General features: G+C 38.1%; 5 protein-coding genes across 5 annotated transcripts in view; 2 read left to right on the top strand and 3 right to left on the bottom strand.

Annotated features, from left to right (window-relative positions):
* The first annotated feature begins 10 nt into the window (after nt 1-10).
* On the top strand, nt 11-10,245 carry abcg5 (ATP-binding cassette, sub-family G (WHITE), member 5). Its single transcript, XM_061040095.1, has 14 exons — nt 11-335; nt 733-854; nt 1,103-1,239; nt 2,297-2,395; nt 3,041-3,173; nt 4,255-4,394; nt 4,912-5,041; nt 5,146-5,359; nt 5,606-5,811; nt 7,728-7,866; nt 7,986-8,059; nt 8,276-8,387; nt 8,505-8,617; nt 9,218-10,245. The coding sequence occupies exons 1-14, from the start codon at nt 157-159 to the stop codon at nt 9,400-9,402; spliced, it is 1,983 nt and encodes a 660-aa protein (XP_060896078.1). The 5' UTR covers nt 11-156; the 3' UTR covers nt 9,403-10,245.
* On the bottom strand, nt 9,789-15,534 carry dync2li1 (dynein, cytoplasmic 2, light intermediate chain 1). The gene is made up of 13 exons (XM_061040096.1): nt 15,414-15,534; nt 15,213-15,321; nt 15,078-15,112; nt 14,656-14,725; nt 14,364-14,452; nt 13,904-14,102; nt 13,537-13,605; nt 13,273-13,350; nt 13,080-13,159; nt 12,878-12,948; nt 12,616-12,713; nt 12,313-12,405; nt 9,789-10,344 (listed from the first exon to the last, which is right to left on the bottom strand). Exons 1-13 carry the CDS (start codon nt 15,425-15,427, stop codon nt 10,282-10,284), a joined length of 1,068 nt encoding a protein of 355 aa, XP_060896079.1. The 5' UTR covers nt 15,428-15,534; the 3' UTR covers nt 9,789-10,281.
* A 422-nt stretch (nt 15,535-15,956) lies between these two features.
* Nucleotides 15,957-17,782, bottom strand: lyrm7 (LYR motif containing 7). The gene is made up of 5 exons (XM_061040098.1): nt 17,656-17,782; nt 17,453-17,525; nt 17,249-17,319; nt 16,627-16,708; nt 15,957-16,473 (listed from the first exon to the last, which is right to left on the bottom strand). The coding sequence occupies exons 1-5, from the start codon at nt 17,671-17,673 to the stop codon at nt 16,403-16,405; spliced, it is 315 nt and encodes a 104-aa protein (XP_060896081.1). The 5' UTR covers nt 17,674-17,782; the 3' UTR covers nt 15,957-16,402.
* Nucleotides 17,783-17,787: 5 nt separating this feature from the next.
* On the top strand, nt 17,788-19,820 carry hint1 (histidine triad nucleotide binding protein 1). Its single transcript, XM_061040097.1, has 3 exons — nt 17,788-17,948; nt 19,232-19,336; nt 19,547-19,820. Exons 1-3 carry the CDS (start codon nt 17,838-17,840, stop codon nt 19,709-19,711), a joined length of 381 nt encoding a protein of 126 aa, XP_060896080.1. The 5' UTR covers nt 17,788-17,837; the 3' UTR covers nt 19,712-19,820.
* A 906-nt stretch (nt 19,821-20,726) lies between these two features.
* cep170aa (centrosomal protein 170Aa) overlaps nt 20,727-24,688 on the bottom strand; it is a 39,176-nt gene continuing 35,214 nt past the window's right edge. The window contains exons 19-23 of the mRNA XM_061040091.1: nt 24,268-24,435; nt 24,081-24,169; nt 23,841-23,934; nt 23,701-23,752; nt 20,727-23,491 (exon numbers count right to left, since the gene is read on the bottom strand). Coding sequence (XP_060896074.1) covers nt 23,166-23,491; nt 23,701-23,752; nt 23,841-23,934; nt 24,081-24,169; nt 24,268-24,435 — 729 coding nt within the window. The 3' untranslated portion in view covers nt 20,727-23,165. The remainder of the gene's footprint in view (nt 23,492-23,700; nt 23,753-23,840; nt 23,935-24,080; nt 24,170-24,267; nt 24,436-24,688) is intronic.

Raw genomic sequence — 24,688 nt, 5'->3', positions numbered from 1 at the left:
TGCTCTCGCACTGCTGCTCCGTACAGGGAATGTACACAGAGAAACAAAGTCTAGGCATGCTAGATGACTGAACTGCAGAGTTTTACTTGCTGTTTATGAGTCGAGTGAAAATGATTTGAGACGAACTTATTACAGTTGTTGTTTTGAGGATAAAAAATGGCTGGGGATAGGAACAGATTTTATTCCATGCAGACAGCGGAGCCAAACGGGACCAAAGAGAGGGAGTCCCTCAAGTTTGAGCCGGAGGAGAAGACGGATGTTTCCAAGGACGTTAGAGAGGAGCAATCACAGCCTTCCTGCAGTCTCAGTGTCAACAAAGTCTCCTACACGGTCAGGTACAGTAAATGCTGCGGACACAGACAGAGTGCACAAGAGAATGACTGAAAGAGATGTAAAAAACAAACTCTGAGAATTAAATAAAGGATATTAAAACAACATATACATTCTGTTATTCTGTGTAAATATATATAGTTTTAGGTCAAATTATATGTAATTCTATGTGGTTGAACTACTATTTGCAATGAAACAGAAGGGAAACAAACATAGCACACATAGGAACTTGCAACGATTGTCTTTATTAGGTCAAATCAAACTTTTATTTTTAAATAAGATATTTTCACTTATATCAAAAAACGATCACTCTTACAGAGAGCAGGGAATCTACTCTGGTAATACATATATATATATATATCAAAAAATGTAAGGGTGCATGTGTGTTTGTTTGTGTTTCAGTGAGCGGGTGGGTCCATGGTGGGACTTACCCTCCTACAGGAAGCACTGGACTCGTCAGATCCTCAATAATGTCTCCTTCCACGTAGACAGTGGGCAGATCATGGGCATACTGGGAAATTCAGGTTGGCAGGTTTTAAACAGCAAAGTGTTTAAAATCAATTTAAGTTTAAGTTATGTTAAAACGAGTCTGATTTTTTGAGAGTATACAATATGAAAAAAAAAAGTTATTTGTTCACCTGGCTAAGTTTTGTGTCACTTTGAGGATTGTGAATCTAAATTCTTCTAAAGTTTATGAACAGATAAATCATTGTATTTTTCTTTATTTTAATGTATTTACATATGTTTTGCTGTGTTACTTTGCATTGAAAAGGCTCAGGTAAGACCACGTTGTTGGATGCCGTCTCAGGGAGGATTGGAAATGTTGGTACATTGTTGGGTGAGGTCTTCATTAACGGCAGGAAGATGAAGAGAGAAGAGTATCAGGACTGCTTCTCCTATGTGCTGCAGGTAACAAAGACATTTGTTTTAACGTGACATCAGCAATGAAATGCAATCTGTTTAAAACTGGGCCCCATTGTGTTGAATGATATACCTCATGCACACACATGCACCTTTCCCTTTGCCCTAGTTCTCATCACACACTGACATCAAGTTTACCTTTGTCCCACAGTATTACATGCGTGTGTTTGTATGTATTGAAGTTGCCTGTGGTACACCCACCAGTAATACCAAACCGCAAAGTCAATGAACACACCACTTTTAAGAAACTCTTGAAAAGGGTGCCCTGGCCTCTGGATGAAATTAACTAAAGACCCTTGCTGGCCTCCTCATATACTTAATCTCTCAATGAGAGGTGCTCAAGTGTATCCAAAGCCTGAATTAAAAACACTGGCTTAAAACCGGCCTTGCTTCCTTTTCAAATCATCTCTCTCTTCTAGCTGATAGCAACCCCCTCTGCTCTCTAAGCCTCGTCATTAACTTCCCCTGCTAAGCTGGAGATGAGGAGGTGATATGAGCTCCTGATATTAAAGTCATTCAGATGAGAGACTGAGGAGAAGTGGGATTGGGAGGCCCAACGTGTTAATTGAAGCAGACAGCAGGTTCAGCAGGTTCAAGCAATGAATTTGTGTTTGTGTGCACATGTGTGTGACTGAAATTTTGTGAGGCAAAAGTATGTTACAGTTAGTTTGCACATACATATGCAGCATATTGTGGTATTGGTGTCTGATATTGATGCATGTCTAATGTGCAAGGATTTCAAGCTAAAGTAATGTAGATAAATATTTCTGCTTAAGAGTGTGTAGCTCACATCTCCTGTCCTTCACACCATTACGTATGAACAGTAACTTGATCAATGATAATCCAGAAATATTAGGATGTGATCATATTTAATTCTTGAGGAGCAGATTGTACTCAAAAGGCCTTACAAAGTCGATTATCTTCAATGCTTTAACAATAAGTACGATAAGTACACTTACAATAAAAGATCCACACCATATTTGCCCTTTTCTTGGCTCGTTTCTTCTTCAGTATTTTTTCCTTCTTCCATCTTTGTCTCTTCCAGAGTGATAACTTGTTGAGTTATCTGACAGTGGAGGAGACTCTGACCTACACAGCTCAGCTGGCCCTGCGGAAACACTCAGCCAAAGCCATCAAGAAGAAGGTGACCTTTGATACAGCCTCTTCTGCCCAGTCCGTTCTCTCAGTTCGTTTTCTCAGGCTGGAACTTGACATTTTCTCCCAGCTAAAGAAAAGACTAAAGAGGGGACAAATGAAGACTCACAAGGGATGTCAGCACATTAGTACGGAGCCCCTAATGTTGCAAAAAGCTTTAAAAAAAATGAAAAAATCTTGCGCACACAAGTTAGATAACAACATAATAACTTGTGAGAACAAGATAATTATATTGTGTGTACAAGTTAATATCTAACAACTCATCGAGTTGTTCACAAATTATAAAGTTGTTTTTTTTTTCAAAAAAGGGTCAAAATTTTAAAACTCCCAAGCAGCTTTCAGGACACTTGACACATCATTTGTCTATCTTCATCATTTATAAACCAAAAACTGATCAAATGTAAGAAATGCTTTTTCTTCTGAGATGGTGCCTTGTCTTCTTATGATCCAATACAAATGTAAACTAAGAAACATTTAAAGAAGCAGAAATGTCTGAAAAGTCTGAAAACATTCCTGCTACTTATCATGTTCAACTAATCAAACTAAGAAAGTGCCTAGTCTGGAGAAAGCCATTGTCAGTCGAACTGTAGTAATTCTCTTGCCACCTGACCCTTGACTTCTGGCTCCTGTGCAGGTGTCAGCGGTGATGGCTGAGCTGAGTCTGAGCCATGTGGCCCACAGTGTCATCGGAGGACGAGTTTTCCCAGGGATCTCTGGGGGTGAGAGGAGGAGAGTTTCCATCGCCAGCCAGCTACTTCAGGACCCGAGTAAGTTCCTCTGCAGCAGAGAAACATTTATCTGTGTATCAAAAAGATCAGACTTCTGGAGGATGCTACGGCTGCAAACCTAAAAAATGCTGATGAGGTTAATCCGGGTGAAAAGCCATTATCAGCTAAAATCTTAACTGAGATAATAAATTATGGAGCAGAAAAAGTGAAGCATTAGAGGTGGTTCATTTGAGTTTTGTGATATATGGGATACAGATCATATAAAGGAGGTTGGGATATCAGAAAGATGTCCCCTTGTTTAATAAATGATTGCATATCAAACATAAATAAAGGACTGTGCCATCCCAAGAACAGGAGATAGTTCGTCAAAGTTCTCCCCAAAGAGTTTTCGAAGTCCACACTTGAAAACAAAAGGATCTAAGTGAGAGAGGAGAGAGAGAAGGACAGTGGGAGGGAGGGATGGAGGAGAGTAATGGAAGTCTGGGTTATCACACCAGAGAGGGAATGAATAGAGACCTGCATCTGTGTGTGTGTGTGTGTGTGTGTATGTGTGTGTGTGTGTGTGTGTGTGTGTGTGTGTGTGTGTGTGTGTGTGTGTGTGTGTGTGTGTGTGTGAGAGAGAGAGAGAGAGCGAGAGAGTGGGCCTGTGCTCATCCCAGGTGTGGTTTATCGGGTCTAATGTTCCCCAGGGAGGATGAAGGGTCTCAGTCCTCATTCAGGATTAGAAGGGGCCATGGACACACACACACACACACACACACACACACACACAGTCTCACACAGAGTAATGAGGAGTTCCTATTCACTGCCTCTCCAATCAACCAGGAAATGAATTAATCTCACAATTAAACCATCTGCTAATTCCACTCTGCTTTCATAATGCAAAGAGGCAATCTTTTAATTGTCCTAATTAGAGTAATTAAGTTAAAAAAAAAAAAGAACTCACTTATCTTCACAAGTTAAGTTGGCCCCGCTGAGAGTCCTGCATGTGCCACTTTCTGGAAAGTATGTCTAAAAGTTTTTAACTCAAAAGGAGAAAAAAGTTCTCGTCCTACCTTTCTTTTGTTCCAAATGTTTTGACATGTGACAATCCTCCATGACGGTAATGATGTCATTGCAGGGGTGATCCTATTGGACGAGCCGACCACCGGCCTGGACAGCATGACCGCCAATCAGATCGTGGTCCTGCTGGCAGAGCTGGCTAGGAGGAATCGTATCGTCATAGTCACCATCCACCAACCACGCTCCGAACTCTTCAAGGTAGGTTTACCTAAACTATAAGAAAAAGAAAAAAGAAAAGTTTAATGTTTATCTCAAAACAAATCCCACATGCACATGTGTATTGTGTCTCCCATGCATACTGATCAAGAGGATATCCCTTTAAGATGCAATTGTTATTAAAGGGATACATTTTCTGACATAGCGCTTATATGAGGTTTCAGCAGAATTAGTAGGTCAAATCAAGAGGTTATCTGCTCTTTGTTTGCATGGGCAATGTTTCCCTGCAGAGCTGCAGAGAAAAGTTTGAGGAAATATAGGCATTTTCACTGAAAGCACAGGAAGATTGGCACTTACATTTTGGAATTCAGATTGCTTTTTCTCTGTAATTATGGGCAGGAGAGAAAATCAGAGATAACTCAGTGTGTATATAGAGTTGTAGAGGGCATGTGAGTGCTGCAATCAGACTTGAAAAGCTAGATCAACATTTTGAACGAACTGCCGAGGATAATGTGTTTTCGTTGAACTATTAGTTGGTGTGCGTGTGTGTGTGTCTCAGGTGTTTAGCAGGATAGCCATAATGAGTCGTGGAGAGCTGGTGTTCTGTGGGCAGCCAGAAGAGATGGTTGATTTCTTCAGCCATTGTGGATATGAGTGTCCAGAGTACTGCAACCCCTTTGACATCTATGGTAGGCTACTGCAGCTGTCATTTTGTGCTTAATAAAAGAGTGTATCGAGAAGTATATGCATGTGATCATTGAGGTATAATCAAACTGCTGTGATGTTTGAACAGTTGACTTCACCTCAGTGGACACACGCAACAGTGAAAGGGAGGCATCCACCTTCAATCGCATGCATGAGATCACTTCATCGTATCAGAAATCTGACATCTACCAGGGCATGCTGAAAAAAATGGAGCAAAGCCTGCAAATGGTGGACAAGCCAGCCATCCCCTTTAAGAGCAAAGAGTCACCCAGTGGTGCAGCCAAACTGGAAGTTCTGCTAAGGTCAGTGGGGACCAGACTGAAGTCCCATTGTGTAGAAATTATCTTTTACGATAACTGATTCTCGATGTGTTCTCATAAACGTTGTAGTCTCCTACAATCTACAAAATGATCCTTCTTGTATTTAAGAAAAATCACCTATCTTTTCTTGACAATCTTTCTTGTTGATTTATTAATGGGCTACGTACTTTAGGTTCCGTACGCCTATGTGTTTGCTTACATGTATTTCCATTTGTGCTTTGTGTGTAGGCGAACAGCAAGAAACCTGTCCAGAGACAGGATGGGTGTTCTGATGCGTCTGTCCCAGAACCTAATCTACGCCCTCTTCGTGGCCTTCTTCGTGACACGTTTAGATGACAACGTCAGCAAGGGCGCTGTGCAGGACCGCATTGGCATCATCTATCAGAGCGTTGGAGCTTCGCCCTACACTGGCATGCTGAACGCTGTAGCTCTGTGTGAGTTCCACCATCACCATGCATAGATCTGCACACAGAAGGAAATCCTGCATTTAACCCAGGTTTTTGATATTTCCAACAATTTGACTTAAACGTGACACATTTATAATAATGCATGAAAAAAAAAAAAATAATAAAGTATCCCCATTAAGCGGTTGTATGACAGAATAACCTGAAAACCAATGTATTCTACACAACTGCACAACCTGATAACCTCACCCAATAAATATCTAGATGATGTGGACACAATGACTTCAGGGAATTTCTGAAGTGTGTGTGGTCTATCATCTGAGTTAAAGTGATTTATTATCTTTGTTAAACAGCATGTTTGAAATGGCGTTATCTCCACTGTGTAAGCTGGCTTATCTCTTGTTCAGTAGGTGAAAGGGGTCTGCTGTCTGCAGTATTTTTTTTCCCGTTAGCAAAAATGTGTAAAGTCTAGCCCTGGTTTTCTCGTGACGAGTGTCTGAATAGACTTTTAATACTCAGCTCCTCTCTAAGGTCAGATTTAAAGATGATGTGTTGTTGGTAGGATGTTGTGACTTAAACCAAAGTAGAAGTATTAGGTTATAATTACAGAAATGTTGACAAATGTCAATATTCACAAAATATTTGACTAGAACAGCTTTGTGTTCAATAGTAATTACATAAAGATGACATATATATATATATATTTTTTTACATTTGCTTTGAATAAGCACAGTTGTTAGAGTGGTTGTGACTTTTACTTAACAATGAACTCAAATGACCTTTTACCTGCAGACCTACAGTACCTTCACTATCTGTACTGTCAGTGTGTTCATGTATTTGTGTCTCTATGTGTTAAACGGGTTTATGGTCAGTATTTATAGCAGCTGCTGTGGCGTATGGTAACCTAAGATATACACTAAGTTAAACAAATATAAAAACAGAGAAAGTTAAACAAATGCTCTCTGACCCTACGAGGACCACTGCAAATAAAACTCTATTTAAGTGTCTTACATAGAAATAATATAATTGCTTTATGAACTACGAGGATCAGGGTGTTATCATCTATTAATGTAGGCCTAATGTATAATATTTTATAGTGCTGCTCCTAGGTTATTTTAAAGGTTGGTTTTTATGGGATTTCTATCATTCACATTAAGATGTTACAGTTGTTTTCTGGGATATATTTTGTATTGATTGTAACTTGTTGAAATTGAGGTTAAATTCTTTAAAAATGACAACAAGTAAAACTATCACAGCATTTATGTGCTACATAAGATGTTGTGGAAAATTACATGAAGGAAATTGGCAGTGTGGGATGATTATCACTTCAATGTCTTCCTTAGCTATCAGTTCAATCTAAACTTTTAGCCTCAGGGCTCAGGCCGTCACAGATACTGGTGATAAGAGATGTGATAGAACACTGGGCTGAGCAGGAGTCACACTAGAGTTAAAAGGTAATTAAAAGCCACCTATAAGCACCCAAACAGCCGGAGGGAGTGATTGGGGATATCACAGTGACCTTGAATCTCAAGGATAAAGACTGATAGGATACAACGGCAAGCAGCAATTTGCTCCAAGAGACAGGTTTACTGAGGAGTCTGGATTAGAGTCAAGTGGATCTAAAACTCTGAAACTTCAAGGGATGTCAAAAGGCCAGTTTTGAGCTTTACTCCTGGATAGCTTTGGTTTTCATTGGAGTGGTTTAAGTGATAAGATTCAGCAAAAATAAGTGTTAATTTTAACGATGCATCTGTAGTCAAATTCAAGATTTCCCATTGTTATTCCTGTTTTAAAGATGAAGTGTTTAAAAACAAAAAAATGGGGTGTTTCTCCCTAAATTTCAAACATATTAATTTGCTGAATTTATTAAGACCGGCATGGGTTTGCTGTATTACATTTGTCCTTCCCACTCACCACATTATCCGCTCTCTCCTTCTCTCGCTCAGTCCCAGCGTTGCGAGCCATCAGTGATCAGGAGAGTCAGGATGGTCTGTACACTAAATGGCAAATGTTCTTGGCTTACATCTTCCACATCCTGCCCTTCAGCATCCTCAGTGTCGTCATTTTCTCCTCCTTCCTTTACTGGTGGGTAGTAAGTGTATGTTTTCATTTTGGGGCAATGGAAAAGCAATTACCAATGGATTACATATTCCATACTTTTTTTTTTGTCTTTTTAATTTTTGTTCTGCATCCGTTCCTCTCAGGACGGTAGGGATGCATCCTGACACTTTGCGTTTCCTGTGTTTCACTGCCGTAGTCCTGGTGCCACATATTGTAGGTGAGCGGATGAGATTAAGGGAAAAAATATATTTATTTTTCCAAAGCAAAATCGTATCCACACTCAACAGATCAAGATCAAAATAGGGGCTATTCTTTTGTATTATTTCGTGTTTTAAAAATGTCTTCTAATTTCTACAGATACTTTTGATGTCATGTTCTCACATTTTGTGGCTTTTAGTTTTATAAATTTGTATGTTTTTGTTATTTACATCAGGTGAAATGCTGACTGTGGTGCTAATGGGAGTGGTCCATGACCCTAACATGGTCAACACTGGAGTGGCTCTTCTCAATATTGCAGGGATCTTGGTTGGATCTGGCTTCCTAAGGTGAGGCAATCACTTTCATTGATAAAAAAAAAAAAAGAAGCTATTATTTTAGTCACTGCCATCTTTCCAGACATGTGATTCTGATTACACACCTGTATCTCCTCTCTCTGTGAACAGGGGCACCCTGCAGATGCCTGTTGTCTTTCAGTGGCTCAGCTACCTGACCTTCCAGAAGTACAGCTGTGAGCTCCTTATAGTCACTGAGTTCCATGGACTCAACTTCACATGCAGTAAGACGTTCTTACCATTGGACTATCCTCAGTGTGTTAACATAACCTGAGAATGAAAAGGGACCCATAATTACAATAATGTACACGTCTAAAAGTGAATTTACAGCCCACAAACTCTATGTGTGTCCTGTTACATTTTCAATATGAGAGCTATTTGTGGTAGAACTTTAATTACTACAAAGTGTTTTGATGTGACAATTAAAGTACTTTGCCTTAAAATTAATTTCTGTATTTTTATTAAAAGAGGACATTTAAACAAAGTCTAAGTTTTAAAAAGTGCTGAACGACAGGACATTAAATATGAAGTAAAAGAAAGGTACAAAGACAAATACCCAGAAACAACAATACAAAAACAGTGAAGACAAAAACAGAACAGAATTACAGATGTGACAAAGATTCAGTATATGCTTTTATTACCAACCTGACTTGTATTCATTTATCATTCTGCTGATGCTCTCATAAATGATCACTTCAGGTATGAGTTCAGTGTTCAAGGAGACTTGGCAGGATGGACATACTGTACAGGCTGTTATATAAACTGAAGCTGCGTCTGTAAAACCAGACAACTGTTCACTCTTTCTATCTGGTGTGTTTTTGCAGATACTCTCAACCCTTTACCAGGAGCTTGTCTCATCACTAAAGGTGATCAGATCATTGATGAAGGCTATCCAGGTGCTCTGTCCCGATACACACAAGACTTTGTTCTCCTCTACTCCTTCCTCCCTGCACTGCTGCTGCTCGGCATGGTCAGCTTCAAGATCAGAGACAAGCTTGTGCGTCACTAAAAATCAGAGAAAAACATGTGGGAGATGGTATAATTTTAAAGCTGGAGACTAAACCAGGGTTTTGTTCTGCACATCTTAAAAAGATTTAAAGTACAGTTTTACAGTATGATGTTATTCAGAGCAGACGTGGTATACTAAATAACTGTGACTGTGCTGGACAGGATCTTCAACATTCAAACATTATTTTGTCTCAGCACTTACCTGAAAGTGTCACAGAATTATTTTAATAGTTTAAATAAGTGATGCAAGAACAAAGGGCAGCTGTTGGAAATTTCCTTAAAAAAATCACCCCACCGGGTGGGCGTTGTGCATACAGCAGTGCTAAACCATTGACTGGGATTCAGTTATGCACATAATCCATCAGGTTAGTAGCTGTAGTAAAAAAAAAACATGTAAATGAACTTACTGCTGATTTGACAATAACAGTTACAGGCAGCACAAATTGATCTTGAGGTCCTGAATATCTTAAGTATGCAGTTTCTGCTTGGATTTAATATTTGCACTAATGTCACTGTCAAAGTAATTACTTGTATATAAATGTCTACACAGAGTGGAACATGTAAAATGGAAATCGCAAGTTTGATTTAAAAATAAAAGATGTGATAACTGTTGTGCACTGAACAGTCACCTGTGTTTGAAAAGAATTACCTTTTTGTTTAAATATTTAAATTGTTATTTGTAATAAACAAGAGATTGCTATTTTAGTAAGTAATGTCAATTGTTTATTTTTTAGAACACATTTTAACATGAGTATACAGTTCTTTATAATACTTTAAGATGTACAAGTGGTTTGAATTGCAAAAAGTAACCAAAATAAATAAAGAATTCAAGAATGTTGCATTACTACGAGTGATGTTTGTGTGTGAACATGATTATCTCTCATGTCTCCAGTTCCAGCCCTTTCCATGACTTAGCTGCGTTCTTCTTGTACTGATCCAGCTCCTGAAAAACAGAAACACAACTGATGATTTACAGTGACTGAGTACAAAGGGACATCTTAGACATTCTGTACAGTACAATGCTGTAATCTAAACAAGGTTGTATTCTCAACAGACATACAAACATCGATGCAGACAGCATTATGTACAGCAGCAACATGCAACACATTAACATTAACTCTGCAGTACATCAAATCATGTCAAGAGCTCCCAACATGTTTTAGCTTTTTTCTCCAGTCAGTGAAGGATTTTGAAGATTCTTTCTTGCAGTCTAATGTAATGGAGAACAATTTATACAGGAATGGAGTTGACAGACTTTTTCTTTTGAGTAGTTTCTGGATTAAATGCAGTATTGATTATTTATATTTATATATATTATATATATATATTGTTACTTTTCAAGGGTAACTCAAATATCAGCATTTTATATCCCTTTTTCGCCCTTTATATAACGTATCAAGGTCAAATTGTGTTAAAGATAGGATAAGCCTTTGTTGATCCCCATAGGACACACTTTTTTCTGGGTTTTTTTTGGCAGCTACACAAGAACAGAAATAAGTACAAGATATATTAAAACTGAAAAAAGAGGATTAGAACATCACAATGTAAAGCTAAAATAACATGATGCATCCTGATGGTGTCACACTATTGCTAATATGGGACAGGTCTCTCTTGTAAAAACGATCTCTGATCTCAATGTGAGAAATCACATGTAAAAGGTTAAAAAGGGGAAAAAGAAAAGAATATACAACACATGACACAAGGGTTCACTCAGGTTGAGGCTGTTCAAAGCTGTTTCTCTACAGCTCAAAATGGTACACTAGTAGGAATGTCACCTCTTGCTATAATATTTTTTATCAGACAAAAAAGTCACAATTAAGGAAATAGGTTTTAGAGTTTGATATCTTACAGTGTACTGAATAAAATGGCAGATGCACAAACTGGCATGTGGGTTGGAGATATGAGAAAGTTGTAGTTTGCATGAATGATATCCCTGTTATCTTACCTAACAGGTGAAAAGGCCCACACAAAATGATTCTCTATACTCTGTTGGAATAAACCCTTTGCCCTCTTTCTCTTATTATTGGTTAACTCCAACAATAAAACGTTGTGCTGTCCAATGACCAGCATCAGGCGAGACTGAGTCAGTGATAACAGACTCGTGCCTCGAGCAGGTTACTGCAGTTCAAGTGCCAGAGTGGCACCTGGGTATGTCTGAGAGGAGACTTCTAATCTTTTTATGAGCACAGAATATATTACTGTATATTATATTACAGCCTGTAAACAGTCATACAAGTAAACACAGGTTTTTGAAAGGGAAAGGGTTACTCTGGGTCATTACCCTTGTTAAAGACACTTGTGAAGGAGAGTTCAGAAGACTCATGTCTCCAACAGAAAATCATTAACAAACTGTGAATTTTATTGGGCAGCAGAAGGGCAAACAACTAATTCAATTCATGTTTGCAAGTGTCATCATTAAACCAACATAAGATATTCATATTATATACTGTATATAAAATAAAATGTACTTAATAATAATTCCAACAGGAAGGGGACCCTCCCTACCTTCCTCACACTTTCAAAACAAAGGGGAGTTGAATACAACTCAATTGTACCTCACCAGCTCCCTTATAATGAAGATGGCAGGGGAAATAACCGAAACAGGGATTCTTTCATATTATATTGTGCAGATTTTAAGGGGATCATTACCATAGACTATAATCAACCAAGTCTTGTGTCAACTGAACAATCATCAAAACTACTATAGGTCCTTGAGCATACAGGCATAAGTGCACACATGAGAAATTATTGAGAGGAGCAGTAGTGTACAAGATCAAGTGCGGACAGACGGATTCAGGCAAGTACATGTGCAAAGAACGCATCACTTCCTCTGACTAATGCCAGGAGGGATTTGATTTGGCATGAAATTAATTGAGTAATACAACACAAGTGATTTGTTTAGAAGTGTTACCTGGTCTTTCTGGGCTCTCATGGCATCAATCTGAGGCTCACTGTAACGTGGGTCTTTGGCTGGATCCTTCAGCTCCCTCTGCTCACTGGTATTCTGCAAATACAAAGTCATTTAATGGACAGAAATGTATTTAAAATAGCTCCCAATAAGGGAAAACATGTACATTGTTAAGAAGAAATTTAGCAAATTATGTAAATACAAAGTCATTTTTGTAAGGTTGTGAATGTGAATTTAATTTTCTTACACATCAGATACACAATATGTTACTAACAAAGAGAAAGGTGCCATCAGTGATTCAACTACCTCTTGTGGGAAAACACGCTCATAGACTTTCTTCCAGAGGTCCTTTGGGTTTTTAGCATGAAGAGATGTAATGTCCACATCAGTAGTGGGAGGCGATCCTAACACAATAGAAGTGTTACTTTCACACAATATCACAACATTTCCATGCCTCTGTAACTCTAAATCATCCAGTATGTGCATATTTCAACTCAACCTAGTAAAAGCACTTTAATTCCGTTTAAATGCATTATGGTTTTTGGCCACAGAGTGGTGCTGTGCTTACCTATTTGGCTGAAGGAGTCTGAGCCGGCTGGAATGATGAGAGGCTTAGAGGGGTCACTGGACACAGTTTTCCTGAAGACAACATTAAGAAAACAAGTATAAGTGATCACTAATAATGTAAAAATGTAAGAAAGTCTACCCCAGTCCATGTCTTTTTGTCTATGTCAATTATTTCTCGTACAATGCTGTGTTATCCTCCTTACCCTCTGTCTAGACCAAAAGCCAGGTGAGAAAAGAAGCCCTTAGTCTTTAACATTAGGCTCTCAGACTTGATGCTTGTGAACTGATAAAAAAAAAGGTACAGGAAAAGAATAAAAAATATGTAAATAAAAATTGAACATCAGCAGTCGTTAGAATGAATGCATTCAAAAGAATATCTGGTAATTGCACACTTACAATAAGAGAAGCTGCATAATAGTGGGCTATAAAACGCAGTGTTTTACTGACCACTTTCCTCTTGTCAGAGTCGAATTCCTACAACACACATGGAGACAAAACAATCTTCCTCAAAATGTACAACACAAGTAATAAATGAAAATAGTATTTAAGATAATTGGCAAGATAACCAATTATATTGTGAATATAATTTAACAAACTACATCCACGCCTAAAAAGTTCATTTGCTAATATGTTACATACAGGTTTGTGCAGGTGTTTTACCTGAAAGAGGTCATATTTGCTGCCAATGATGAGCAGAGGAGCAGGAAAGGGACTGATCAGCTCTCTGTCCTGTTAACAGAGTCACAGTTAGCTTACGATATATGTGCCATCTTTCATCTGTACCAGACAAAGACTTGAATGCTCTTTATCCTATAAAAAAAATATTTAATCAAAAAATATACACCTAACATAATGTGTGCAATCTTGAGAGGCTAGACTTATATATTTTTAAATATTCAACAAATGTTTATGTGACCATAACCTCTATTTTCTTTGGTTCTAATAATATATTTACAATTGCTTTATAATGGTAATAGCCTAAGACAATTCATTCTTCATAGATGCATGTAATGAGCTGAGGTCTTACAGGGAAGTCTTTCGGTAAGACACGTGCCGCTGAGTGTACAGATGTCTGGTGTTTGGCGCCAGGTTTGCTCTTCTGCCCTTGTTGTGCCTGAGACGTGACTTTCTCCAACTGAGCTTGTGCTGCCTGCAGCAGCCTCTCCATTGTTCCCCACAGTGCATTGGGTTTAGACAAGTCAAGAATGAGGATAACAGAGAGAGACCTAGGAGAAGATGGGACAGATTATTTCCACTGGCAGGATACATAGAAGAAGCAGTTGCTACAGAAATAAGACTCAAACATTGAAAACGCCCTTCCATTACTGGTATGGTTTCAGCTGATCATATCAAATTCATTTCAAAGATAAATATAAACACAAAACAATATCAACATAAAAGAAGGACCCGCTCAAAAATAAGTTGCAGCCGTGAAATGAACAGTGACAGACAAAACAAGACCTCTGGAATGTGAGTAAGTGTCCCACCTGATGCTGACAGTAGTGATGGGGATCTGGACTAGGTCTGACAAAGAGATCCCTCCTCCCAGCTCCCACAGATGGGCTATATCTTTAGGCTGGAAGAGAGAAAACCAGCCTTATCACACCTTTTCCTCACAAATTACACAGATTAAGCTGTTGTATAAAAAATGTTATAAAAAATGTATACCTCTCTTTATTTTACTACAAAGGAGCATTACAATTAGTCATGTGGTCACATTTCATGGGATTATTGGTCTTAATGCAATTCTGCAAAAGATGCGTCCAGGAGTTTCCTTACTGTGTTGTGTCCTCTGGCCCTTCTACCAAAAGTGTACTCTAGCGCCAGAGTCGGCTTGGACAGTTCGTCCCTGGTGGATAAATCAGAAGTATAATTGTTCAGTCACAACATTATCTCTTGACAAGCTTTCTTTGCTTTCAACCTTAAACTGCTGTCATTTTCAGCAACTGTGGCTGTCTCGTGTGTCATTTTGTGTATCGTCATCATCTCTGTTCTCTGTCCAAAAATATGACACGCTTCTGAAAGCTTTGAAAGCTAAATAATAATGGGCATGTTTACTTTTGCTTTAGAAGTACTGTCTCAGTTACAGTAGCCTGAATTCTGAATTAGAAGAGAGTCACTAGCAGGTGTTTAGGTTTATCATCACAGGTTGAATTGTTAATTGTAGAGCTAAAATATTTGTATACGTAAAGCAAACTGACCTGTCGAGACATCTGAGGAGAATTGACGTTTTACCCTAAAAAATAAATAATCAAAGGTAAGCTTAATAACTAAGCAATGAATTATGTATGTAACTTTTAACTAATGGCTATAGTCTGGCACGACAGGAAACACACCCCAGCCTTGCTCCCCATAAGAAACAAGGTCCTCTCGGTGACCGTCTCTCCTCCATCCTCATCCCGACCTCCAGCCTCCGCCGCAGCCAACTCCCACAGCGTGTCCGAGCTGACAAATACAGGACAAAATACAAGAAAGACAACCTTTATCGACTTTGAAATAGTAAGTGTGTAATGTTTTCAAAATAAACTGACCCTCACCTTATTTTCGACATTTACATTTGTTTTCCAGAAAGAAGTGCCAAGCTACGTTAGCTTAGTGGCTAAAACTTGCCGTTTGACGCGTTGCCAGAGTAACAGCGGTCGCAATATGATGATGTAATAAAATGTGTCTTCGTTGGCATTGTGGGAAATGTATTTCTTTTGTTGGCTGTAATGCTGTAACTCGCAAGAACGCTTTGACCTCAATGGGAATTAAAAAGTTTAGTTTAGTTTTATAAAAGTCATGACAATAGTTAATTGGATTAAATACAAATAAATAAATGTTAAATGAATTATTCAAACTTTATGCTCACAAATTGGACACAGATTCCTGACAATCTCTGATTTTTATTCAACTATTTGAAGTATTATAAACATGTCAGGAAAAATACAGGCATTTTTTTTATTATAGGAGTTTACTTTTTGCACTCCCTAAAATTTCTCAACTTAGTTACCGACAATTAACACTCAAGGACGCAATTTTCAATTCTGAACTATAGGCATTAATGATTAAGGCAGACAGTGATGGCTATTGCAACTATGCATTTTCTGAGACTTTTATTGAAAATTTGTGGTGGTCTTTAAAGGTCCAACTACCATCACATCTCTTTTTTTTTGTGGTTTAATCAATCATCAAAAAATGACACACTTGGACACACTTTTAACATTTTATGTGGCGTCAAAGTATCTTCCATATAGTTAAAACATCTACTACTCAAATATGAGAAAAAAAACTTCCATATGAAAAGGCAATACTTTTTCATTTGATAAATACTGTACACAAATATTCCATTTACAGAATTCTAACGACAGAACAGCTGAAATCTCCAGTAAACCAAAGTCCATGCAGTGATGATCTTAAATAAGGCCTTCTTTCTGCAGATCATGAAAATCGTAAAATGCTATTGAGGAGAAGTATTTTTAAATGCAAATAGAAGTTTATAGTTGATAGTAAGTCCTTCTTGATGTCAAAGTTGTTAGTTGATCCATCATGACTTTTTCCTGGGCTGGTCACAGTAGGGTACATTTTCTAGTAGTAGGCTCTCTCTGGGTCGTAGCACTGTATGAGAAAGAGAGAAGTAAGTACATATCATAGGAATAATTATTCATTTAAAGTGAAAAAAAACAGAGAGAGGTGTAGATTTCCTTTGAACACATTGGTTACTTTCTTGTATGGTTCCACATAAAATTATAATAAAAAATAACAACATACAGAGTGTATTTTCCCCAAGGTGTTCCATTTGTAACACGGCTTCTCGAAGAACAATTTCCACATCCGAGCCCATTTTAATCATCTGTGAAACAAAGAGTATATAAGATGGACTATAACAGGCACTAGCATGTAAAAAAAAAACTTCCATACTTTGAAGCCACTTTTTAAAACGCATTTCATTTTATAATAATTAGAATCAAGCAGCATCTGGCAATAGAGCTTTAAATACATATGTACATTTCTCTGTGAGTGCACTGTAGCCATTATTGTGCAGGTTTGTTACTCAGGAAGAAACAATTAGGAAATACTTAATTGGATTTGAAACAAAATGTGATTAAGAAATCAAGTACTTTGTATGGGTACCTTGACTTCCAAAAAATTGTAGTCATATTATTGTAATCCTTGAATCCAATTCTTATGTCCATGGGCTAAGCATACAAGACTTTTTACATTATTATTATTACTAATAAAGGGCCATACATATATATATATATATATATGTAACAGTCTGTACATTGTATGTATTATAATACTAATTATGATAAGTATTATTTATAGCCTATGATACAATATAATACAATATAAACAAATCATATCATTTTCTGATGACCATTCACTGTACCTTCTGGATGTTTTCTTCTGAAGGTTCATTTTTGTTTTTCCGGAACTCGTCATTGATCTTTAATCTTGCAGCTGTGTAGGAGAAAATAGATGGATTGATGGTGCAGAGCCTGAAGATACTTTTTGATTGATAGGGGCTGGTTGGTAAACATCGTCAAACAAGAATATAACCCGAAATTGGAATAAAAACATGTATATAACTCACCTGTCAGTGATCTGTCATCATTGTTGAACACAGCCAGCCTGGTTCTGTGCAGCCTTTTAAACACGCTAAGAACCTGCATTTATAAAAACATTCAGCTTCAGCTACTGCACCGCGTTTATACTATGAAAACAACACAGGGCACGAATAGTAAACACGATCTTATTAGGCCATTTTCTCTAATAAAAACAATATCATATTCTCACCTTCAAACGTGTACCCATGTTGACTTCTTCAGCTCTTTTCCGGAATTGGAGGAAGTTCCGATGACCAACGACCAATCAGTGAAGACACTTGAATGACGCGCTAGATCAGCCAATGAGCGTTCGCTGCATTTTCTTACAGTACCAAAAGCGGCGCTGACAGGCTGCTGCTCATCTGCGCCAACATGGCTGATGAAACGGCGAAAGCGCAGGTAGCCCAGGCGGGTGGAGACACAATATTTGGGAAAATAATACGTAAAGAAATTCCCGTCCAACTTCTCTACGAAGATGATCAGGTATGCATGAAATGCTTTAATTCATTAACTCTCTGGGGTGCACCATGCCTGGGCAGCGTGACGTTTAGCCAAATTTAGCTCCGCGCTAGCTCTGCATGATCTGCAACTGTGCTGTAATTCTGTTTTTATGATGGTGCGATTATTATTGAGAGGTCGTTTAACAAACATAAAAAAAACAATTATACAAATAGCTTGCTCTCAAGCTACCAGAAATTTGCATTAAAATCTAACAATCAATATGAAGTTTGTTCTTTGAAACTGCAAGGTCCTTATCCAGGTTATTCTTTCTTCCTGTTTTAAAACATGGTCATCATGCCAATTTTAATGCAATTTGCTGTTGCAGATAGTACTGCAGTCAGATATTTGGCTTTCCACCCAGGTTATGACAAGGTTCACTTGGCCAAGTTTTGCATCACTTGCAAAGCCCTTTAATATTTAGCCAATAGTTATATATTGTGAGTTATTGTTTCTGTACTTTTTTAAATCTATACAGCTAATACGGTACTGAAGACGAATGAATCCCAGTCAGAAGTTTAACCTGACAATTCAGCAGTCAAACAGGCCTGACTGCTCTGTGTTCATAAAGTAATGATCATAGTCATTAACCTCAGATGTTTAACCAGTGCCAACCAAATAAGGAAGAGCCTCCGATTGAACAAACATGCTTGTAACATGTCAAAAGTTACTCTGATGTTTAATGTAAACAAACATCAATTATTATGTTGTAAATTTGTAAGATGTCAAGGCACAAAGTCATTTGAAAAGGTACTAGAATCTCATTGGTTCTGACTCTGTTGTGTTGGGTTTTTTTACCTTTCTGAACTCTTCCACATGTGATAAACTATGGGTGATATAACCTTAAGTTCCTACACTTTATTGAACAAGGCATTGTACAGTTTGGTGTCTTTGAGATAAGATGAAATGTAACATCAAGAGTTAAACATACTATTATTATACTACATACTATTAGTCTGACTCTGTACAGTGTCAGTGATTGCCAACATCAGCCTGAAATGAAACTCACTTCCAGATTTCTTGTTGAAACTATTGCATATATCTTTATTATGTGTATAGTCAATGAGAGCGACAACAAAGCAAAAACATCCCAAAATGCAGTAAAACAAATTGACCCCACACAAACAACTTCAGTGGAAGTCACAGTATAAATGTAGGAAGGATTCTCTGCATTTCATCATATAGGTGTATTTTCCACTCATTGTAAACCAGTAGTAGTTGTTTGCACAGGATTAATTCTTCTTCATCATTGTTGTGTTGTTTTTCAGTGTGTAGCTTTCCCTGACATTTCACCTCAAGCTCCCACTCACATCCTGGTGGTTCCTAAAAAGCCGATTGTGAGGTTGTCGGAAGCAGAGGAGTGTGATGCTGCAGTAAGTGTGACTATGAATTTCTGTGATTGATTTTTTTTTACAGACTGTAAATGTATCCACTTTGAGAGATTTGTTCACCTTTCTCTCCGTGACCACTAGAGGGAACTCTTAACAGCCAATTTAATTCTTGTCTGGACAGTTAAGATATCTGAATACTGCATTGTAAGCTTTTGCTTATGCATGCATTCATTTGTTTTCTTTTTCTCTTAGTTGTTGGGCCACTTGATGATAGTCGCAAAGAAGTGTGCTCAGGATGCGGGCCTTGCTAAAGGCTACAGGATTGTCATCAATGATGGACCTGATGGAGGCCAGTCGGTCTATCACATCCACATCCACGTCTTGGGTGGACGCAGTATGGGATGGCCCCCTGGTTAACCTTCATCAACTAGCACAGACCGTCTTGCCATCAGTGTCGACTACAACTGTTTGTCATGTGATATAAGAGTCAAACATCAGTGAGAATAAAATGCACTTCACAACAATATTAAGTCTTGGTTGTTTTTATCAAAAGTCCTTTTACCGGGATGCATTTTTTTTGGAATATGAAGTAAGGGTGGGACAAAAATTGATACAGCAATCTAGATTTCCCTGGAAGTTTAGCTGACTGCGTCACCAATTCATGACTCACCCCCATGGTGCTTATGACGTGAACAGGGTAGTGTGAACAAAAGTTAACTGGTGAAAGAAGTTGACAGTGAGATCATGTTGGAGAGCAGTAAAAATAAGTTACGAGATGAAGTGTGATTAGAGTTGAAACTGACACCAAATCACAGTGAACAAAAACATCCATCACACACTTCAACTTTTATGGGGCAATTTATATTTAGTCAGTCAACTATTGAGAGTCTATCAATCATAGCAGAACACGGCATTATTGTGATATAATCATTATTGTAAGCTGCATGTTGCAAATTGTGTTGAATCGTGAGTTATCCTGCGATTCCCACCTCTATCAAGACAACCCTACAGTGTTGATGTTTGGTATTGTTTTGATCAGAAGTACTTAATGTTCCCTAAGAGTGAAACACAGAAGTGGTTTGCAGTTATTGTTGAGGAAAAATGTTTTCAGTAAATACCTGAAACTGCAGCTTGAGTATAACTTCCATAGTTTTCTTATATTTATAGCTCAGGCACACAAGGGGGAGCTAAGTCATTTGCTTTTTTCAGACATGAATTATGACCTAGAGCAGTAGTTCCCAACCTTTTTCCCTAGAACCCCCACCTTATTGTATCTAAATTGGAATTGGAAAATGTACCCGCCAAGTGATATGCCATCCAGTTTCAAAATGAAAAAGTGTAGGTTTGTTGTCAAAAGTTTTTAATATTCAAATAGAAGTCTGAAAACACTCTTGTTCATGTCAGTGGGTCTTAATGAAAACACAGAAACAAGTGAATGGCTCTCTTTTAATATCAGTAAGAAACAATGCAGGTAGTTGGAACAAATATAAAATACATGAAACATCCACAAAATATTAAACAAAAAAATAAATAAAATGGTTTTATTTTTTCTTTACAAAAATAACAAAAAAAAGAACACTGATCGGATGACATGTAGAATTCCAAAAATAAACGTACCTAGCATTCACAGTCCCCTAACTTCACTTTGAAAAACACAGGGAGAAGGAAAAAAAGGTGATTAGAGGCTTTGTTTTTACAGACAGAACAGTTCCAGAGAGTCAAGGCAGTCACTTCTGATATCAGGTAAATTAATATCATTCATTGTCAAGCTATTTGACATTTGATGCAGCCTTTCACTGCTTTGACACTTCTGTATGAAAAAACACCACAATCTGATGTGCAAAAAAGAGATTTTTAAACATATTTTACTTTTCTTTTAATCAATGCCTTTCTATTGTCAAAATGGGCACTTCGAGGCATTGAAAAACATTGTACAGTACAGTAGAGAGGGAAGGAAATGAACATGAATTCTGGTAGCTAAATTCACAATTGTAAAAGTTTCTAAGTTCTAATATACTGCCTTACTCTAGAGCACAGACTACAAGATGAAGAGAGACTGAGAAACCCGTTAGTCCTCATAAGAGCCCAAAAGAACAAGAAAGGCAGCAAAGTCAATTTAAAAAAGTGGTAAAAGTCTTCTGTCTCTGCAATTCCACAGTTCCAGTACGCTGGATTTTCTCCTCATTGGTGGGAATAGAACAATTCACCTACAGTATATACACTGATGTGAGGCCATATAACGAGCATTTTCTTTTCAAAGATGTGTTAATTTCAAATTAACAAACTTGAAGTGCAAAGGCCTCATTGAAAGTTGCCTATTTCTTTAGATGTCAACTACAACAAACGGCTGCATATGTTCAATGTTTAGGTTTAGTGATTAAGCAAGCTGAAACGGGTTGGGTCAAAAACATAAAAAAATGTTTTGTCAGGTGACTTAAAGCATTAAAAAGTAATGGTCTGCAATATCTACAAAACCAGTATCTAAATACTATTAAATATTTAGTTTAAAACCAAGATTTATTTTTTCATTGCTGGTTAGGAATATGTCACAGCATCTGCGACAGGAAAAAGAAAAAGGAAGAAATAAATCCAATTGGAAATCATACAGTTAGGACACTTGAGTGCATGTACTGCTAAAAGCTAAGGGCAACAACTCCCATGTGCCAAAAACTGACCGCAAAGATTTAACTAGTGTTTCATTATAATAAATAAAAAGGTGAAATCTTTGATTTTTTGATGGAAAAGGGGCGTTTGACATTCAGAGAAAACTGCAGAAAATGGCGAGATGTATAAAACAAACTGCTGAAATACAAATTCAGAATATTTAGCAAAACAGATGAATTTCAATATAGCTCGACGGTTTGAAAATGACAGTATCATTAATCTGGTTAACTTTGGTAAGTGATTATTTTGAGTGACAATGATCATTGGTTTCCAGAATGCTCTTACTATAGGGAAATCAAACTAAGACTCAGCATTAGTACAATCAACACAGACACCAATATTCAGGAGGCAAAGATCTCAGCTCTGTCCTGTACATGCTACTCGAGTTACACACACTTTGTGTAACACTACAGGAAGATAGAGGAAGGGAAAGTATAAAACATACAGGGGAAAGGAGGAGGCACTAAAATATCCTTCTCAACAGAATAGTTTTACAGATGCTTCAGTGGACGGTTAGAGTTGTGGGTTATCTCAAACTTCTGCAACTTCTGTCTGATTTGTGAACAGTTTCAGTCATACAAAGCATGTCTGTTACTTAAGGCCGCTGAAATATTATTTTATAGATCATGGTGTTGTGTTGCATTATACAATAGTGTAAATAGATCCTATTTTGCAAGTGTTTTCTTACAATGCTTTCTGTTTGTCTGAAAGGTACTTTAATAAAGTCTTATTAAAGTACAATATTATCTGAAGGGGGGCGGGAGCTGCTACTATTAGGATATGTTATAAGGCAAGTCCTTAGTGTAGGTAGGGTCCAGACACGTGGAGAAGGCAAGTGGAGACTGAAGGAGACTGTACAAGCTAAGAGATCTGTCCACTGAGAGAGCAGCCAGGTCCATCAGGAAGTCAGGTGGGCAAGTGAGCATGAAGAGTTCAGAGTTGAGAAACTTGTAAAATAACTCAGTCCATTTCTGTATTGGCTAAGAGAGTTCCATGATGTTGGGGTTTAGCATTGTGAGTGGTCATATGAAGTGCTTAATTCCTGGCAGAGTCTGATAACACTTCAAGGTACTTTTATATCATACCCATAATTCTGGACTGGTAGACTGAGCAGAATGGAAACAGTTGAAATGTTTTTACACCTGCTTGTTTAACAACAGCCAACAGCACTCCAATCAAGGCTGCATCTTATTTATTCAACTTCTATTCACTTCTGTGCTATGGCCTCCTCTCCGCTGGGCCGCATGCGGTTGAATGGCAGCCCTCCGACTCCTGCTAACCCTAATCCTACACTGGGGTCTCGTGAAAGCGCTTCTGTGTTGGCAGAGGAAGCCTGAACCCTTGCTGATGATCCTCCAGGCCCAGGTAAGACCTCAGGAAGTGATTCTTTGGCTTGGGGCGCAGACCCAGGGCTGGTGGCAGAGGTGGAAGTGGTTTTGGCTGTTAAGGGCTTGGTTGGGGTGGTGGGGCTGGTAAGGCCGAGGTTGGCCAGGGCGTCTAGAGTCCCGTCTGGGTCCACCATCACATTGATCACTTTGACAAAAACAGGCTGAGAATTAATGCACTGATCCATCTTTTTATAAAGGCCTTGAAAAGTTGGTTGTTTCACTTCACATATTTACACAGAGTGTAAATACAGTAATACAATAATGCCTCTCCATAAAAAGGTATAATTGTATTTATAGAGACATTTGTCAATTGTACTAGTGTGATTTTGTGTGTGTGTGAGTATGTGTCTTTACCCTGAAGCTGCTTTTCAACTCTCTTCAGTTCGAGCAGAATTGAGGATATCTCCTGCAGAGGAATAAAAAATGCATTTAGCTCTAAATAATTCTTTGCTTTGCTCAACATCAGAGAGTGGTCAGACAGACGGCTTCTGTACCTTGTTGGACGTTTTCAGAAGAGGTACATCATTCTCCAATCTCAGTTTACTCTCAATTTCATCCCAGTTCCTGTCCTTATCCTTGAACAATATCCTGGAGAAAAAATAACATACAAGAGGAAAAATGTTTATAATCTCAGGGGCTTTGACCCAACGAAGCAACACAATGTCACACTGAGGGATAGCTACACTGTAAATACTCTGCTCCATACAGGTTATACTTTAATGACGTATAGTTACCTGATTTTGCCCGCTGTTTTGTCAATCGAGTGTCTGATCTTGGTGGAGAGCTGAGAGACTGAGTTGATCAGCAGGCTGTCTAACACTGCCTATTTCCAAACAGTAATAAAAAAGAATTTAGTCATTGTTGAAGGAGATTGTTTCCATTTTGGTGTATTTCACACTCATGTTTCCTGCTGTTTCTCACCTCTTCTCGGTTCCAGGTTCGTCTTCTCAGAGCGCGAGGCTCCAGACTGTCAGGAGCGCGGGGACGGAGCTCCACCGGTTTGCCGTTAATCTCTGGAGCCTTATTGGTTGAAATGACAGGTGGGATCTTCCTGAAGTTGAGACTCTCATCAAACACTCGATCCACCAACTGGAAGACACGAAAGAAAGGAGGAAGAGGGAAATTCAATTAAAAAATCGTGTAGAATTTTCAACCCCCGTGTCATACGAGTTTTTTTTTAAAATAGAGTTGAATCAGAGTTAGTGAGAAATAGGGATAAAATGAGACACTCCACTCAATGATTTGATATGTTTCGCATTACTGGGTTCATGATACGATTTTATCACAATATTTTGTGATTTTAAAAAATCTTTGTAGAGACGAGATTGAAGACGATTTACGA

This window comes from Labrus mixtus, chromosome 6 (assembly GCF_963584025.1).
Source record: "Labrus mixtus chromosome 6, fLabMix1.1, whole genome shotgun sequence".
Lineage (NCBI taxonomy): Eukaryota > Metazoa > Chordata > Actinopteri > Labriformes > Labridae > Labrus > Labrus mixtus.
This window is presented reverse-complemented; position numbering and strand designations above follow the sequence as displayed.

Bases quoted from the DNA above. Each gene is read 5' to 3' on its own strand.
- abcg5 (XM_061040095.1), top strand. From the start codon at position 157: ATGGCTGGGGATAGGAACAGATTTTATTCCATGCAGACAGCGGAGCCA. The intron at 336-732 runs GTACAGTAAATG...TTTGTGTTTCAG, and splicing joins AAAGTCTCCTACACGGTCAG to TGAGCGGGTGGGTCCATGGT. The intron at 8,388-8,504 runs GTGAGGCAATCA...CTCTGTGAACAG, and splicing joins GTTGGATCTGGCTTCCTAAG to GGGCACCCTGCAGATGCCTG.
- dync2li1 (XM_061040096.1), bottom strand. The intron at 14,453-14,655 runs GTAAGGAAACTC...TCTCTCTTCCAG, and splicing joins GGGCCAGAGGACACAACACA to CCTAAAGATATAGCCCATCT. The intron at 13,160-13,272 runs GTAAGTGTGCAA...TTTTTTTATCAG, and splicing joins ATTATGCAGCTTCTCTTATT to TTCACAAGCATCAAGTCTGA.
- lyrm7 (XM_061040098.1), bottom strand. The intron at 17,320-17,452 runs GTGAGTTATATA...TCTCCTACACAG, and splicing joins TGATGACAGATCACTGACAG to CTGCAAGATTAAAGATCAAT. The intron at 16,709-17,248 runs GTACAGTGAATG...TTTGTTTCACAG, and splicing joins CAGAAGAAAACATCCAGAAG to ATGATTAAAATGGGCTCGGA.
- hint1 (XM_061040097.1), top strand. From the start codon at position 17,838: ATGGCTGATGAAACGGCGAAAGCGCAGGTAGCCCAGGCGGGTGGAGAC. The intron at 17,949-19,231 runs GTATGCATGAAA...GTTGTTTTTCAG, and splicing joins TTCTCTACGAAGATGATCAG to TGTGTAGCTTTCCCTGACAT. The intron at 19,337-19,546 runs GTAAGTGTGACT...TTTTTCTCTTAG, and splicing joins CAGAGGAGTGTGATGCTGCA to TTGTTGGGCCACTTGATGAT.